At 43.4% G+C, this 18,201-nt stretch overlaps 1 protein-coding gene across 2 annotated transcripts in view; it reads left to right on the top strand.

Annotated features, from left to right (window-relative positions):
* The first annotated feature begins 479 nt into the window (after window positions 1–479).
* The window catches only part of Ccar1 (cell division cycle and apoptosis regulator 1), a 51,398-nt gene continuing 33,676 nt past the window's right edge, over window positions 480–18,201 (top strand). For both annotated transcript variants that reach the window (XR_011371550.1, XM_070020965.1), the window contains exons 1-8: window positions 480–573; window positions 1,737–1,858; window positions 8,835–9,007; window positions 9,323–9,367; window positions 11,327–11,359; window positions 14,773–14,966; window positions 17,750–17,864; window positions 17,965–18,157. Coding sequence is in view for 1 of the 2 variants with exons in the window: in XM_070020965.1 (XP_069877066.1) it covers window positions 1,786–1,858; window positions 8,835–9,007; window positions 9,323–9,367; window positions 11,327–11,359; window positions 14,773–14,966; window positions 17,750–17,864; window positions 17,965–18,157 (826 nt within the window). In the remaining variant the exon portion in view is untranslated. The remainder of the gene's footprint in view (window positions 574–1,736; window positions 1,859–8,834; window positions 9,008–9,322; window positions 9,368–11,326; window positions 11,360–14,772; window positions 14,967–17,749; window positions 17,865–17,964; window positions 18,158–18,201) is intronic.

Here is an 18,201-nt window from a genome sequence, read left to right as displayed (position 1 = left end):
GACGTTCATAATCCCAGCTACTAAGGAAGGCAAAGGCGAAATGAGCCCAAGAGCCCAAGAGGTCGAGGCCTAGCAGCTCATCATGGTGAGGACACAAAACTCCCTTTACAAGCACAAAACTCCATTTTAAAAGCAACCAAAATGATATATGGTGAACTGTGTGTTAACATGTATTATAGCTCAATGTAAACAGCAGCTGTCACCATATATTTTTTTCAATTAATTGTAGCTGAAACAAAACAAAATGGCGACGGGCTGCCTAGGTCACGTGACCACCGTTTTGTCTCCTTCCCAGGCTTTTTCCTCGGCGCGGGCTTCCAGGCACGTCGCCGCCCATTGTTCAGCGAAGCCAAGGTAACTTCTCAGGCGCGCTCCCATTCTAGCGGTGTAGTCCGAGGGACGAGTTTCAAGAGAGCGAGCCGGGGAGCGCGCACGTATGACGTCAGGCCGTAAGCGTCATTCCTTCAGCTGCTGGGGTGGGGGAACGGCGTGGAACGAGACGGGGAAGTTGGCGCATGCGCGCACGGCTGACGGGTTTGAAATGGCTTCGGTGTTAGCCGGGACCCGACTCAGGTGAAGGTTTGGTTAACGTGTGGTTAGAGCAACGGGTGGCGGAGCCAAGGTTTCTAACATCTTAGCGGATGCTCAGAAGGGTCGGGGGTGCCGGTTTTGGTGACCCAGTAGCCGCAGGCCGGCGACGGCGGGGCTCTCGTGGGACCGAGGCGGGAGGGACGCGGTCCCTTTTGTGCGGGTCGGAGCAGGCCCCGCGCGGCCTCCCCTCCCCCGCCGCCGCGCTCCCGGCCCCGCGGCCGCCCGCGCCCCTTGGCCTCGCTCCCCGAAGGCCGCTCCGTCTCGTCCGCACGGACAAGGTGTTAGCCCGGCGGCTTCCGGGGCGGGGGAGGGGTGAAGGGAGGCGCCGGGATTGGGGTGGCGGGGATGGAGGCGCCCCGTGAGGCCTGGCGTCTGCCTAGTCCCGGGCTGTGAGTATCCCGGGTTAGCGCTTCCCCCGGCGGGAAGCTGGGGCGGCCGATCCCGTCTTCCCGGGTCTGCGCCTGGCCCGCAGGCAGCTGGGGCCGGAGGAAGATGGATGGCCGCGCTCCTGCGCGTCGGTCGGAGGGAGTGGTGGCAAACATGCCGGGAGATGCGCGCACCGAGAGCGTCGCGGTTTCTGGGCTTGATTTTCCTTCCTGGGGAGGAAGAGGGTCTTCTCCGAGGGTTCTGAAGGACGCATGGGTTATCCTTAACCTCTCCTCAGCGGAGCAGCCGGGGGGGGGGGGAAGAAGACCCTAATGGTGATCCCCCTCCCTCCCTCCCCTTTCCAGAAAGTAGAGATGATCGTTACTAAAAGGGTCTTCTATTTTTATTTGGGGGTGGGTGTGTCTCATGCCAATTTCCCTTCATTGGTTTCATTTCGACTGGATGAGTTTCCATTCCCTCGCCCAGAGAAAAACACGCAGCCTATGTAAAACTCTAACCACCAGGTAGATAACGGCAGATGGTTTTCTGTCTAAATGTGATGGTTTGTAGTCATGGAGGGAAGTACCTTTCTTTGAAGTCTACCCCCTTAATACTTTAAAAAAAAAAAAGTACTTTTGGCGACTCAGTTGATGTAAGATTTTTTTTTTTTTGCCTTATTTCAAATGTTATAGTTATTTCTATTGAGGAAGTCCTTGATACACTATTCCAGATACCCTTTGGTGAGGTTGAACTTTGAAACATGGATCCTTTCTTAATAGATCGCTGCTATAGAAGAGAAACAGTGAAGGTTTTTTCCCCCCTTGCATCATGGCTCAGTTTGGAGGACAGAAGAATCCGCCCTGGGCTACTCAGTTTACAGCCACTGCAGTATCACAGCCAGGTCAGCTACTGTAAACTCGTGGTAAGGGGGGGGGGGTGCGCGCTGGGGAGCCCTCTCATGACTGTGTTGATTTAGGCTGTGCATGATAAGGCAAAATATTTACAAATGATGTGTCCCAAATGGTGTGCCCTTTATTTGTGAAGATTTACTATGTTGTCCAGCCTGGCTTGGAAACATTACATATTCTAGTCTGGCCTCAAACTGGTGTCCTGCTTAGACCTCCTGAGTGCTTGTACCACACCCAGCTCAAAAGGAAGGGGGTAGGGGCAATGTATATATTTCAAGCTCTTAAAATAGTTTCACAGTTTTTTTAGTTATTTGGGGGAGGAGGAAGGGAGGCTTGGGGCTTTAACTCAGTGCCTGGGCACTGTCCTTGAGCCTCTGTGCTCAATGCTAGCACCCTACCACTTGAGCCACAGTGCCACTTCCAACTTTTTCTGTTTATGTGGTACTGAGGAATCAAACCCAGGGCTTCATGCATGCTAGGCAAGCCCTCTACCACTAAGCCACATTCCTTGTCCTTATAGTGTATTTAATTACTCTTGAATAACATAAATCGTATTTCATTCAGATCTAATATTTCTCCATGTTAAATTATAAGAAACTTAGAATTGACTTGATTTGCTGAAACAGGAACTGGAAGTATTAACAACTTCTGTGCTTCCAGAAGCAAGTTTTATGTTGCCATGCTTTGATAAACTAAGCATGTTTAGCTCAACAGCATACATTTTGTTTTAAATTCATGTTTCTGTTGTATCAATAAAGTAGTTGTATGGTAGTATTCTATTATCTATAGCTCTTAACATTTATGTTGTAATTATTTGTATGTATGTTACAGACATTAGTTTTTAAGACTGAGCAAAAGAGACATCAAAGGTTTATTGATTTTGTCAAAAAATAGTAAACATGTCTCCCCTTTCTGAAATTTGTAGATATTCCAAATGTAAACATATAAATATATAAAATGCATTTATTACTATCTACTGGTGCTGTTTGAAATTACTTCTGGATAGTCTTGGACATACCATTAATCAGAATTCTTCAAAATCTGAGGTTTTGCTGACACACAGTTCTCTTCAGTGAGTAGGGAAGTATTTTTAGCATCCAGTCTTAGTTTTCTTTTTTTTTTTTTTTTTTGGGTCCGGTTGTGGAGCCTGAACTCTGGGCCTGGGCACAGTCCCGCAGCTCTTCAGCTCAAGGCTAGCGCTCTACCACTTGAGCCACAGTGCCACTTCTGGCTTTTTTCTTTTTGCTTATGTGGTGCTGAGGAATCGAACCCAGGGCCTCATGCATGCAAGGCAAGCGCTTTACCACTGAGCCACCTTCCCAGCCCTTAGTTTTCTTATAAAAATTGAAGAGTAGGTTCCAGTGATGCTGCTTTAAATAAAATATCTAGCTTTGGGGCTGGGAAGGTAACTCAGTGATAGAGCGACAGCGCCCAGGCCCCACGACCGGACACCCCCCCCCCCCAAAAAAAAAAATCTAGCTTTGAGGTGCTGTATTTTGGCCTAAATGCTGAATAATATTTTCTCGTTTGCTTTGTGACTTAACTTTTGTGACTAATCATTTTCTCATCATTAGAGGGAATTGTCAGAACTAAGCAAATTTCTGTGTAAGTTAAATTTATTTATGTATTATTTGCTGGTCCTTGGGCTTGAACTCAGCTTGGACACTGTTCTTGAGCCTCTCTGTGCTCAAGGTGAGTGCTCTACAACTTGATCCACATCGCCATTTCTGACTTTTTTGAGTAGTTTATTGGAGATAAGAATCTCACAGACTTTCCAGCCCAGGCTGGCTTCAAACCACTATCCTCAAATCTCAGCCTCCTGATTAGTTAGGGTTACAAGCATAAGCCACAGGCACAGGGCTTGATTGATTGATTGATTGTCAGTTGTGGGCCTTGAACTCTGGGCTTGGGAGCTGTCCCTGAGCTCTTAAGCTCAAGGCTAGCACTGTACCATTTGAGCCACAGCACCACTTCAGTTTTCTGGTGGTTAATTGGAGATAAGAATCTCATGGACTTTTCTGCCCAGGCTAGTTTTGAACCGAGATCCTCAGGTCTGAGCCTCCTGAGTAGCTAGGATTACAGGTGTGAGCCATCAGCGCCCAGCGTTAAATTTATTTTTGGTTTTTGAGCATTGTACCTGATTTTAAGAGATTTTTTTTTCTTTAGTTATTTTTCAAGTAGAGGCTTTCATTTTTGCCTGAGACAGTTCTCTAACCTGATACTCCTACATACAGCCTCTTTTGGAGCTGGGATCATAATAGGCATACCTCAGCCATATCCAACTAAGAGTATATTTTCACATGTGTGTTTATGTGTGCATGCTAGTACTATTGCTTGAACTTGGGGCCTGGAACTCTGATTTTTTACTCACAGCTGGCACTGTATCACTTGAGCCATACCTCAAGCTACCTAAATACGATTTTTTTTCTTCTTTTTTGGGGAAGCTGGTCCTAGGGCTTGTACTCAGGGCCTGAGTTCAAGGCTTTTCTGCTGGAGCTAGCTTCAAACTACCTCAGATCTCAGTATGCTGTAGTTTAGGATTACTGATGTGTTCTAGCAGTACCTGGGAACATTTTAAGCTAAATGTAATTGCTAATTTTTTTGTTAACAGCTTCAAATATAATTTGAAGGGAAAAAGGTCAGCAAAACACATGAAAAATATTTCTTCAACCTGAGTATCTATCATCTTAGTTACTCAGAATGCTGAGGCCTGGAGGATTTTGATTCAAATCCAGCCCTGGCAGAATAATCTGTGAGATTTTATCTTCACTTTAAAAAGCAAAATGCCAGAGTAGAGGTATGGCTCACATGGTCGAATAGCTCGCTGTGAGCAAAAACGTGGAGTAGGAGCACAAGGCCTTGAGTTCAGGCCTTGGTACTCCCCTATCCCCTATTTAAAGAAAAAAGTCATAGCTAAGTGCTGTAATCATCTCCACTTGGAAGGTTAAGTTTGGGAGGATGACAGTTCAAGGCCAGTCTGAATATGCACTTAAGACGCCTTCTCAGTCAATTGCTGTATGCAGTCATCCCAGCTGCCTGGGTAGCTGAGATCAAGAGAATTGTGGTTCCATATTAGACTGGACAGAAGAGTTACTGGTATTTCCATCAATGGAAGAAACTGGGTATGGTGACAGACACCTGTCATTCCACCTAGGATGAGAAGTGTCAAGCTAGTGGGTCAAAAGCAAAGCAAAACAAAAGAACAACCACAGGGTTGCAGTCAGGTTCCACCCTGATCAAAATGTGAGCATAGCTGGGAGACAGTGGCTCCCATCTATAATCCTAGTTACTCAGGAGGCTGAAATGTGGAGAATCAAGATTCAAAAACTATCTCCAATTACCTAGTAAAATGCTGAAAAAGCATGGCTCAAGTGGTAGAGTACCAGCTGTGGGGGAAAAAAAGGCTAGAGAGAGTTTGAAGCTCTTCAAGTCCCTATATACTAGCACATACAAATAACCAGAGCAAGAAGAAAGGGCTGGCGTTATTGCTTAGTGATAGAGCACCTGCCTAGAAAGTGCAAGGCCCTGAGTTAAAACCCCAGTACTGTCCTCCCTCCACCCCCACCTAAATAAAGATTTCGTCAAAATATTAACATAGGACTGATAGCATTCTCAAGTGGTAGAGTGCCAGGCATGAGCAAGAAAGTTAAGCAACAGCCACGTCCTGAGTTCTTGTCTGGGTACTAACACACATGCCCAAACGAATAATAGTTTAGATGCCACTTTCACTTTTTTTTTTAAGCAACCACTGGAATACTCCAGATATATCAGTATTTGAGGAGACTTATAACATCGATCATATAGTATAAAAAGTGTAACAGAGTTGTTCAACTCAGAGTACTTTTTTTTTCCTTTAGTGTTGCTGGGAATTGACACAGGACTTAGTACAAACAAGACAGGTGTTTTACCATACCACTGAACTGTACCCTCATCTCCCTTTAAATGATACTTTTGTTCTTTGTGCCTGTATTTCTGATTCTGTTTCTTCTAAGAACGATACAGAAATTGCCATTCTTTTTTCTTTTTGCAATACTGGGGCTTGAACTCAGGGCCTCTTACTCTTGTTCACTTTTCTACTCAAGGCTAGCATTCTACCATAGTACTTCTAACTCTTTTTTTTGGGGGGGGGGGTGTCAGTCATGGGCTTGAACTCAGGTCCTGGGTGCTGTCCCTGAGCCTCTTTGTGCTCAAGCCTAGCACTCTTATCACTTGAACCACTGTGTCACTTTGGATTTGTGAGTGGTTTATTAGAGATGAGACTTTCCTGCCTGGGCTAGCTTCAAACTGCAATCCTCAGATCTCAGCCTCTCTGATTAGCTAGGATAATAGGCTTGAGCACAATTCTGGCTTTTGGGCTGGAGTCTTAGTGACTTTTTTTTTTTTTTTTTTTTTTTTTGGGTCCGGTCGTGGGGCCTGAACTCTGGGCCTGGGCACTGTCCCTCAGCTCTTCAGCTCAAGGCTAGCACTCTACCACTTGAGCCACAGCGCCACTTCCGGCTTTTTTTTTATGTGGTGCTGAGGAATCGAACCCAGGGCCTCGAGCATGCAAGGCAAGTGCTCTACCACTGAGCCACCTTCCCAGCCCGTCTTAGTGACTTTTCTGCCCCTACTAGCTTCAAACTTATCTTCCAGTTCTTTCTTGCTCTCAGCTTCCTGGGTAGCTAAGATTATAGATGTAGCCAGAGTCTTCCAACTTAATATTAAGTCAATGATAATAAATATTTTCAGTCATTGGGTTCTATCATATGGGCTTAGTTAGAACAGAATCTGGAGCAGGGTGCTGGTGCCTCACACCTGTAATCCTATCTACACAGAAGTCTTAGATCTGAGGATTAAAGTTCAGACTAGGCAGAAAACTCCTTGAAACTCAGCTCCAATTAAACACCAAAAAGCCAGAAATGCAGCTGTGGCTCAAGTGGAGGAGTGCTAGCCTTTAGCATGAAAGCTCAGAGACAATGCCTAGGCTCTCAGTTCAAGCCCCAGCCCCGGCACTAAAAGAAAAAATTAATCTTGAAGGCTGCAGCAGATTGTCCAAGGAGGTGTTTGATTCTAAGAAAGTTATCTTTCAATACGTGACACTGTAGATGCTTTGTACATAGTTGTATTCTTTTTTGTTGGTCATGGGGCTTGAACTCGGGGTCTGGACTCTGTCCCTAAACTCTTTAGGTCAAGGGTAGTGTTCTACCACTTGGAGCCACAGTGCCACTTCTGGTTTTCTGGTGGTTAATTGGAGTTAATGGTTGCATGGGGACTGTCCTGCCTGGGCTGGCCTTGAACTTCAATCTTCATATCTCATCCTCATGAATAGCTACGATTATAGGTGTGAGCCACCAGCACCTGGCTATACTTTATTCTTATACAGAAAAAAGTTTGTACATATTCACTATAATAGACACAGTACTCTTGTTAAAAAATTTTGACCTGAGTTTGGTTCATACTGTTGATGCAGACTCTTTGAATATAGACAACTGGTTTCATGTCTTTTGAATATCCATTGGTGAATTATATGGTAGTTCTATTTTAATTTTTTGAGGTACTTCCATACTGTTTCCATGATACTAATAATCTACATTCCAACGAACAGTCTGCAAGTGTTCCACATCCTTATCAGCAGTTGTTAACCATTTGTTTTTATGCCTACATGCATGTCTGTTTAAATTGCATGAGCTTACTCCCACTTGCTGCTGGGGATCAAACTCAGAGTATTGCTTATGCTAGGCAAGCATTGCACCACTGAACACTAATAACTAGTCTGTGTTTGCCTTTTTTTTTTTTTGGTCAGTTGTGGGGCTTGAACTCTAGGCCTGGGTGCTCTCGGAGCTCTTCAGCTCAAGGCGAGCACTCTACCACTTGAGCCACGGCGCCACTTCTGGTTTTCTGGTGGTTAATTAGAGATAAGAGTTTCATGGACTTTCCTGCCCGGGCTGGCTTTGAATTGTGATCCTCAGATCTGAGCCTCCTGAGTAGCTAGGATTACAGGTGTGAATTACCGGTACCCGGCTATTATATCACTTTTGAGGAATACTTATTCAGGTCCTTTGTCTAGGTACTAATAAGGTTATTTATCGTTGTACTGTTGAATTATTTTTTATGTATGTTTTGTTTTTTTGTGCCAGTTCTGGGGCTTGAACCTCAGGGCCTGTGTACTATCCCTGTGCTTTTTTTTGGTCAAAGTTAGTATTCTTTTTTTTTTTGTCATCAGTCCTGGGGTTTGAACTGTACCACTTGAGCCACAGTCCCGCTTCCAGTTTTCTGAGTGGTTTATTGGAGATGAGAGTCTCATGGACTTTCCTGCCCGGGCTGGCTTTGAACTGCAATCCTCAGCTCTCAGTCTCCTGAGTAGCTAGGATTACAGGCCCATCTCAAAGCTAGTATTCTACCACTTGAGCCACAGCTCCACTTCTGGCTTTTTTTGAGCAGTTTATTGGAAATAAGAGTCTTACAGACTTTCCTGCCCAGGTTGGCTTCTAACCTTGATCCTTAGATGTCAACCTCCAGAATATCTGAGATTGCAGGTGTGAGTTACCAGCACCTGACTGGTTTTTTGTTGTTGTTGTTTTGTTGGTTGTGGGCCTTCAACTCTGGGCTTGGGCGCTGTCCTTCAGCTCTTCAGCTCAAGGTTAGCACTCTACCACTTGAGCCATAGTGCCACTTCTTGTGGTTTATTGAAGGGAAGAGTCTCATGGACTTTCCTGCCCTGGCTGGCTTTGAACCATGATCCTTAGAGCTCAGCTTCCTGAGTAGCTAGGATTACAGGCGTCAGCCACCGGCACCCAGGTTGTTTTGTGTGTGTTTTTCTTTTCTTTTTCTTTTTTTTTTATGAGTGATGGTCTCCCTGTGTAGCTAGCTAGTCTCAGTTGAATTCAGCAGCACCACTGAAATTCTGTAGTAATTAAGCTCTCATGGAAAATTGATGGAAGGAAGCAAAATAATCTTGGTTTCTCCTTACCCCCTTTAATGTCATTTTAGCTGCACTAGGTGTTCAGCAGCCATCACTTCTTGGAGCATCTCCTACCATTTATACCCAGCAGACTGCCTTGGCAGCAGCAGGCCTGACCACACAAACACCAGCAAACTATCAGTTAACACAAACTGCAGCATTACAGCAACAAGCTGCTGCTGCTGCAGCTGCATTGCAACAGGTGGGCTTTTAATAAGTTAATGTGTGACATAAACTATAAATCTGAGTAGCTAGAACAAGGAATATGTGACTATCTTAATGATTTTTTTCATGGTAAATTTAACATGTAAGAAAAAATACTGTATATGCCTAGCATATATGGGAAAGTAGAATTACATACTGAAAATTCACATATTGTTATTTGAAAAAAATTCAACTTTAGCTATTCTAAAAAGTTTGTTTTTGACTATATATTTTAATGTAAGAATGTTACTTTTGAGAATGTATAAAACTAACACATTTTTCATTGAATAACCCGATTTTTTTCATCTTTCAGCAATATTCACAACCTCAGCAGGCCTTGTATAGTGTGCAGCAACAGGTTAGTTTATATTTCCCATGCCAAATTTTTATTATTTTTTTACTGCTAATCCTGGGCCATGAACTCAGGACCTGGGCACTGCTGCTGAGCTTTTCTTGCTCAAGGCTGGCACTGTACCACTTGAGTTACAGTTTCACTTCTGGCTTAATTGGGAATAGAGTTTCATAGACTTTCCCACCTGGGTTGGCTTGAAACTGTGATCTTCATATCAGCTTCTGGAGTTGCTTGAGTGGTGTGAGCCACTTGTCCCTGGTTAAAACTATTTTGAGCCAGGCGTTGGTGACTCAGGCCTACAATCCTAGCTACTCAGGAGACTGAGATCTGCCGATCAAGGTTCCAAGCCAGCCCTGGCAAGAAAGTCTGTGAGACTCTTATCTTCAATAAACCACTCAGAAAATCAGAAGTAGTGCTGTGGCTCAAGTGGTAGAGCTCTAGAGCTGAAGAGCTGTGGGATAGTGCCCAGGCCGAGTTCAAGTCCCATGACCGACCTCCTCCACCCAAAAAAAATTGTTTTGAATTAGAACTGCATACGGATTGTTAGGCTTATATTTGTATTCTGTAGTTTATTTTTCATCCTTCACATGAGTTGTTTTCTTTCTAGTAAACAAAAGATCTTACTGTTGCCATGAAGGTTATATCTCAATGTGTATATACTCATATACCTAGGTAACTGCCTAGGGCAAATCTGACCACTTAATATGAGTGTGTCTCATTTCAGGCATATATATATGAACTGGATGGCCAGGACTTTCTGTTTTTTTTTTTTTTTATTGTTTTTTTTCCTTCCTTTTTTTTTTATTAGTCGTGGGCCTGGGCACTATCCATGAGCTCTTTCTTTTCTACCACTTTGAGCCACAGCACCGCTTCTAGTTTTCTGGTGGTTATTTAGAGAGGACAGTCTCATGGTCTTTCCTGTCCAAGCTGTCTTTGAACTAGGATCCTCAGAAATCAGGTGTGAAACTTAATTAAATTTAGCTAAGTGTTTGCTTTGGAACAAATTACTTCTATGTATCAGATTTGCAGATGCTTAAAAAGTTGTAGCTAGTCTTATAACAAATGGTATGTTATTTATTATGTTATATTATTAAAAAAAATAATGTAGTGTTTAAGAGGCAATTTTCTGCTAGGCCTGATAGTACAGAACTGTAATCATAGATCTTGCCAAGAATAAGACAGGAGGATGGTAAATTCAAGGCTGGCTTGGGCTTTATCATAAAAGACTCACAATAGGGCTGGGAAGTTGGCTCAGTGGTAGAGTGCTTGCCTCGCATGCATGAGGCCCTGGGTTTGATTCCTCAGCACCACATAAGCAGAAAAAAGCTGGAAGTGGTGCTGTGGCTCAAGTGGTAGGTGCTAGCCTTGAGGCTTGATCTGAAGAGCTGAGAGCCAGCACCCAGGCCCAGAGTTCAGCCGCCACGACCACCACCACCCATCAACAACAACAACAAAAAGGCTCAATAAAATTAAAAGGTATGGCCTGGGAAGGTGGTAGAGTGCTTGCCTTGCATGCATGAGGCCTTGGGTTTGATTTCTCAGCACCACATAAGCAGAAAAGGTCGGAAGTGGCACCATGGCTCAAGTGGTAATGCTGTAGTCTTGAGCTAAAGAGCTGAGGGACAGCGCCCAAGCCCAGAGTCCAGGCCCCACAACTAATCAAAAAAAAAAAAAAAAAAAGCAAAAGGTATATTTTCTTCTTTTCTTTTTTTTTTCTTCTTTCTTTTTTCTTTTTTGCCAATCCTGGGGCTTGGATTCAGGGCCTGGGCACTGTAACTGAGTTTCTTTTGTTCAAGGCTAGCCACAGTGCCACTTCTAGCTTTTCTGTTTATGTGGTGCTGAGGAATCAAACCCAGGGCTTCATGGATATTAGGCATTCTACCACTAAGCCACATTTCCGACCCTAAAAGGTATTTTTCTGTGAAGCAGTTCTGATTGATTCTTTTTTATTTTTATTTCTTTCAGTTACAGCAGCCTCAGCAGACCATTTTAACACAGGTTAGTTTCCTGGGTTTTTAATTATTCATTTATTTTGATATCTGAATAAAGAGGACAACTGAAATTTTAATTCTATCCTATATCTTCATTCAAATTTCTGTGATTATATATTGCTAAGTAAATATAGGAATGTGTTATGCTAGTTTGAGTGTTTTGCATACGTGCCAAGCTATTATAAAGTATGAAATCTTACTATAACTTAAAACTTTTTTTTGGCTTTTTCTGTAGTATTTGGGTTTGTACTTAGGGATCTGTGCTTCTTTCACATTATCTTTTTCCTTTTTTATTTTATTTTCTTTTTTAGTATTGCGTTATGAAATATAGATCGCTCTCTAAGCAAGTGTCTTACTATTTGAGTTATGTAACCTGTCTCATATTTTCTTTATAGGAAATAAAAGAATTTTTTATTTTTTGCATGTGTGAACTAGAGTTTGAAGTGGGTCTCATGCTTGCTAGCCAGGCACCTCTAGCTTCTTTCCTGTATTTTGTTTGTTTTTTTTTTGTTGTTGTTTTTTTGGTCAGTTATGGAGCTTGAACTCTAGGCCTGGGCACTGTCCCTCAGCTCAAGGCTAGCCCTCTACTACTTGAGCTACAGCACCACTTACAATTTTCTGGTGGCTTATTGGAGACAAGAGTCTCATGGACCTGGGTGCCTGTGGCTCACGCCTGTAATCCTAGCTACTCAGGAGGCTGAGATCTGAGGATCTTGGTTCAAAGCCAGCCCGGGCAGGAAAATCCGTGAAATTCTTTTTTTTTTTTTTTTTTTTTTGGGAGGGGTCTAGTCATGGGGCCTGAACTCTGGGCCTGGGTGTTGTCCCTCAGTTCTTCAGCTCAAGGCTAGCGCTCTACCACTTGAGCCACAGTGCCACTTCTGGCTTTTTTCTTTTTGCTTATGTGGTGCTGAGGAATGGAACCCAGGGCCTCAGGCATGCAAGGCAAGCGCTCTACCACTGAGCCACCTTCCCAGCCCCTGAAATTCTTATCTCCAATAAATCACTCAGAAAACTGGAAGTGGCCGGGCGCTGGTGGCTCACGCCTGTAATCCTAGCTACTCAGGAGGCTGAGATCTGAGGATCCCGGTTCAAAGCCAGACCGGGCAGGAGAGACCGTGAGACTCCTATCTCCAATAAACCACCAGAAAACCGGAAGTGGCGCTGTAGCTCAAGTGGTAGAGCGCTCGCCTTGAGCTGAAGAGCTGAGGGACAGCGCCCAGGCCCAGAGTTCAAGCCCCACGACCGACAAAAAAAAAAAAAAAAAAAAGAAAACTGGAAGTGGTGCAGTGGCTCAAGTGGTAGAGCGTTAGCCTTAAGCTGAGGTTCAACTTGTAGGCCCAGAGTTCAAGTCCCATGACCAACAATAATAAAAAATTGGCATGTTAGTGATTGAAGATATAGTGCAGAAGAAAAGACAATGCTTAACATTTATGAGGACTGGAAGTTTGTTTTTTATTTTGTTTTGTTTTTTGTTTTTTGCCAGTGCTGGAGCTTGAACTCAGGGCCTGAGCACTGTCCCTCAGCTCTTCAGCTCAAGGCTAATGTTCTACCATTTGAGCTTCAGCACCACTTGAGGCTTTTTTTTTTTCTTTGTATGTGCTTCTGAGGAACCAAACCAGGACTTCATGCATGCTAGGGGCAAGCACTCCACCACTAAACCACGTTCTCAGCTCCTTGGTTTGTTTTTGATTTTTTGGTTCTTCTCTTTGCACTAGTGTTTGAGTACAGGGCTTTGTACTTACTATTCCTGGTGCTCTGCTGCTTGAGCCACACTAATAGCCCTTTTATTTCTTTTTGTTGTTATTGATTGTGGGGTTTGAACCCTGGGCCTGAGGTCTGTCCCTCAGCTCTTCAGCTCAAGGCTAATATTCTACCACTTGAGCTTCAGTACCACTTCCGGTTTTCTGTTGGTTAATTGGAGGTAAGGGTCTCCTGGACTTTCTTGCTGGTGCTGGCTTTGAACCGTGATTCTCAGATCTCAGCCTCCTGAGTAGCTAGGATTACAGGTTTGAGCCACCAGTGCTCACAATTTTACTGATTACTATTATTTTCTGCCAGTCCTGGGGCTTGAATTCAGGGCCTGGGTGCTGAACCTGACTTCTTTCACTCAAGGCTAGTGCCCTGTGACTTGGACCACAGCTCTACCTCAGGCTTTTTTAGTATTTAATTGGAGTTAAGAATCTTATGTAGGGCTGGAAAGGTGGCTCAGTGGTAGAGCGCTTGCCTTGCATGCCTGAGGCCCTGGGTTCGCTTCCTCAGCACCACATAAGCAAAAAAAGAAAAAGAAAAAGAATCTTATGTATTTTCCTGCCCAGCATCCTCATATTTCAGTCTCATGAGTTGCTACTATTATAGACAGGAGCCACTAGGCACTAGTGATTTTTATTTTGGGGGGGTGGGGGGGTCATGGGGCTTGAACTCTGAGTCTGGGCACTGTCTCTCAGCTCTTCAGGTCCAGCTAGCGCTCTACCACTTGATCCACAGCGCCACTTCCAGTTTTCTGGTGGTTTATTAGAGATAAGAGTCTCACAGACTTCCTGCTGGGGCTGGCTTTAAGCCACGATCCCCAGATCTCAGCCTCCTGAGTAGCTAGGATTACAGGTGTGAGCCACCCACACCTGGTTTACCCCTAGATTTTAATGTATAGCATTACCATATGTTTGTGCACCTAACAGAATTTTGTCACATTCTTTTAAGCCATTTTCTGCTTGTTAACTGTATAAAGACAAGGTATGGGCTATATTTGGCCTAGAGACCATAGTTTCCTGACCTGGAATGTTTTCATGTTATGAAATTGTAATGAAATCTACTAGGCAGTTTTAAAAAGGAAATGACTTCCTCTCCCCCTCCCCCCATTGCCAGTACTGGGGCTTGAACTCAGTACCTGGGTATTGTCCCTTAGCTTTGTCATCCAAGATTGCTACTCTGCCACTTGAGCTACACTTCTACCCTGGTGTGTATGTGTGCGCATGCACGCATGTGTGTGTTCTTTTCTTTTGGTGCCAGTACCAAGGCTTGGTCTCAGAGCCTCATACTCTCTTTGCTAATGGCTGGCACTCTTCTGCTTAAGCTTTGAATCCAGTTCTGTATTTAGCTGATTAATTGGAGATTGAACCTTAAGGACTTTTCTGTCCAGGCTGATCCTGGACAGAAGATCCTCAGATCTTAGCCTCCTGAGTAGCTGGCATTACAGAGTGCTAGTAGCACCAGGTTGCTAGAGTGGATTTTGAATTTCTACTCAATAACTAATGTTTTTGAAACTTAGTATACCTTTTTTCTTGGTATGGACTATTAAAACACTTATTTAACTTGTTGATGAAATAGGTTGAAAATAATTTAGTTTTTCAGATTTGATTCTAAACAGTTTTTTACAAATTTTTATGTTAGTGTTTTAATGTGATAATTGATTTTGTTTGCTAGCCAGCGGTTGCACTGCCTACGAGCCTTAGCCTGTCTACTCCTCAGCCTGCAGCACAGATAACCGTATCATATCCAACACCACGGTCCAGTCAGCAACAAACTCAGCCTCAGAAACAGCGAGTTTTCACAGGAGTGGTTACAAAGCTACATGATACCTTTGGATTTGTGGATGAAGATGTATTCTTTCAGCTTAGGTAAACTTTATTTGATGTTGGTAGATAGTTTCCTTTTTTAAAAAATTAAATTTATTTTTTAAAATTACCTTTACAAAGGAGTTTCAATTTTTAACACGTCAGTTTATGAGTAAAATGTATCTTTATCAGTGTCATCCTTTCTATTAGTCTCCTGACAGATTCATGTATTTGGTATAGAATATTCAATTGTGGTAAGGATTTATAATTTAACTGTAATTTGTGCATATGTACTGGTCTTGGGGCTTGAACCTACTGGTCCTGCCCACTGCCTCTCGGCTTTTGTGCTCATAGTTTCTTAGGCAGCTGGGCTTTGGTGTCTGTAATCCTAGTTATTCAGGAGGCTGAGATCTAAGGGTCATGGTTTAAAACCAGCCTGGGCAGGAAGGTCCCTGAGACACTTATCTTCAGTTACCACCAGAAAACCAGAAGTGGAGCTGTGGTAGAGCACTAGCCTTGTGCAAGAAAACTCATGGACAGTACCTAGACCCTGAATTCAAGCCCCATGACAAAAAAAAAAAAAGTCTTACAGGTTTTACTTTCTGGGCTAGTTTCAAACCATGATCTTCAGATCTCAGCCTCCTAAGTAGCTAGGATTACTAGCATGACCTACTGGTGCAAGCTTGTACTTCTTTAATCATTTAGTTTGCCTATGTTTTTATCTCTGCCTTTGTTTGAGTATTAAATAACTGATGAAGGTGAATTCCTTATAAATGTTTTATCAGAGTTAAGTGACATTTCTGTTGATACTCATGGAGTTGGATGGGGGTTGAAATAGTATTAGGCTTTTGAAAATCTGACCTTGTGTTTGACTTATCTTATGAGACAGATTGTTAACTTTTTTTTAGGCTAGTGTTCTACCACTTGAGCCACAGCACCACTTCCGGCTTTTTTTTTTTGCTTATGTGGTGCTGAGGAATCGAACCCAGGGCCTCATGCATGCAAGGCAAGCGCTCTACCACTGAGCCACCTTCCCAGCCCCAGATTGTTAACTTTTTTAATTGTATAATATTATGATCAAAAGATTGATGGAATAACATTCACAGTAGTACTTAAGTAGCTTAGTCGTGTAGCAAGAAACTTGAACTTCCTTAGATACTTCAAGTCTGTTTCTATTGATGTGCCTTAGGATTATTGTATTTGGGAAATATAATACTGTTCAAGATTTTTCTCTAGTTGGACTTCCTATTTTTCAAATCTCTGTCTTATTCAAAGCAAATCACACTCTAGGATTAGAAAATACTGTAAGGGCTGGGAAGGTAGCTCAGTGGTACAGTGCTTGCCTTGCAAGCATGAAGTCCTGGGTTCCATTCCTCAGCACCACATAAGCAGAAAAAGCCAAAAGATGTGGTGTGGCTCAAGTGGTAGAGTGATAGCCTTTAGCTAAAGAAATGAGGGACATCTGGGCGCCCCGGTGGCTCACACCTGTAACTAGCTACTCAGGAGGCTGAGATCTGAGGATCACGGTTCAAAGCCAGCCTGGGCAGAAAAGTCCGTGAGACTCTTATCTCCAATAAAACCACTAGAAAACCAGAAGTGGCGCTGTGGCTCAAGTGGTAGAGCACTTGCCTTGAGCTATAGAGCACAGGGATAGCGCCCAAGCCCAGAGGTCAAGCCCCACGACCGACTCCCCCTAAAAAAGAGCTGAGAGACAGTGCCCAGGTCCAGAGTTCAGGCCCCATGACCGACAAAAAAGAAAAGTACTGTAGACTGGGGGACATAATACTGTTTGTTTATAGAAGGTAAAACATGCCAGGTGCCACTGGCTCATGCTTGTAATCCTAGTTACTAAGAAGGCTGAGATCTGAGGATCATGGTTCAAAGCCCACCAAGACAGGAAAGTCCATGAGACTCTTATTTCCAATTAACCACCAGAAAACCCGCTATGGCTCAAGTGGTAGAGCACTCACCTGGAGCTGAAGAGCTTAGGGATAGTGTCCAGGCCCAGAGTTCAAGCCCCACAAACACAAAAAAGAAAAAGAAAAGGTAAAACATTAGTTTTGAAATTTTTTTGTTTTTGTTTTTTATTTGTATTGGGCTAGTCCTGGGGCATGAAGTCAGGGCCTGGGTACTGTCCCTGAGCTTTCGTGCTCAAGGCTAGCACTCTACTCCTTGAGCCACAAGTCTACTTCTGTTTTTTGGGGGGTCCTTATTTGGAAATGAGTCTCACAGACTTTCCTCCCTAAAGTGGCTTTGGACACTATTCCCCAGATTTCAGCTTCATGAGTAGCTAAAATGGCAGGTACAAGCCTTGTGCCCAGCTCAGTTTTGAAGATTTTTCAAGCCTCTTGTTTGAGAGGGGGGTGGAGGGTAGAGTGTAGGGAGAGGTAGAGACAGTTGTGGGGTTTGAAATCTGGGCATTCCATGTGATAGAGAGTCACTACAAGACCTCAGCCAATAATGTACTTTCTTAAAAAGCTTGCTAGGAAGCCAGGCACCAGCAGCTCACACCTGTAATCCTAGCTACTCTGGAGGCTGAGATATGAGGATTGTAGTTCAAAGCCAGCCCAGGCAGGAATGTCCTTGAGACTCTTATCTCTAATTAACCATCAAAAAATGGGAAGTGTAGCTGTGGCTTATGTGGTAGAGCACTTGCCTTGAGCTAAAAAGCTGAGGGCCCCAGGCCCAGAGTTTAAGTCCCATGATTGACCAAAAAAAAACTTGCTAGGCTTTCATTTCAGGTATATACTTTAAATACTATGCACATAGTATTATAGATGCTTGCTCTTTTGTATAAATTTTTGTATATGTGGGAACTTCTTTTGAGTTTCTATTTTTTTTTCTAGCGCTGTCAAAGGGAAAACCCCCCAAGTGGGTGACAGAGTATTGGTTGAAGCTACTTATAATCCTAATATGCCTTTTAAGTGGAATGCACAAAGAATACAAACACTACCAAATCAGGTACATGAAACAATCATGTTAGTATAAAAACTTGATAATTGAGTCTTCTGATTACAAGGGAATTTATTTTTTCTTTTTTTAATTTTTTTCCCCCCTTAAGAATCAGTCCCAAACTCAGCCTTTACTGAAGACTCCTCCTGCTGTACTTCAGCCAATTGCACCACAGACAACATTTGGTGTTCAGGCTCAGCCCCAGCCTCAATCACTTCTACAGGCTCAGATTTCAGCAGCTTCTATTACACCACTGTTGCAGACTCAGCCACAGCCTCTCTTACAGCAGCCACAGCAGAAAGGTATTGTATTCAGTATGTCTTTTGTTTTTGTTTCTGCCTAACGT

Source organism: Dipodomys merriami, unplaced genomic scaffold, assembly GCF_024711535.1.
Source record: "Dipodomys merriami isolate MVZ:Mamm:240054 unplaced genomic scaffold, mDipMer1.0.p SCAF_14, whole genome shotgun sequence".
Lineage (NCBI taxonomy): Eukaryota > Metazoa > Chordata > Mammalia > Rodentia > Heteromyidae > Dipodomys > Dipodomys merriami.
Note: the sequence above shows the minus strand (reverse complement) of the source record. Positions and strands in the feature narration are given on the sequence as shown.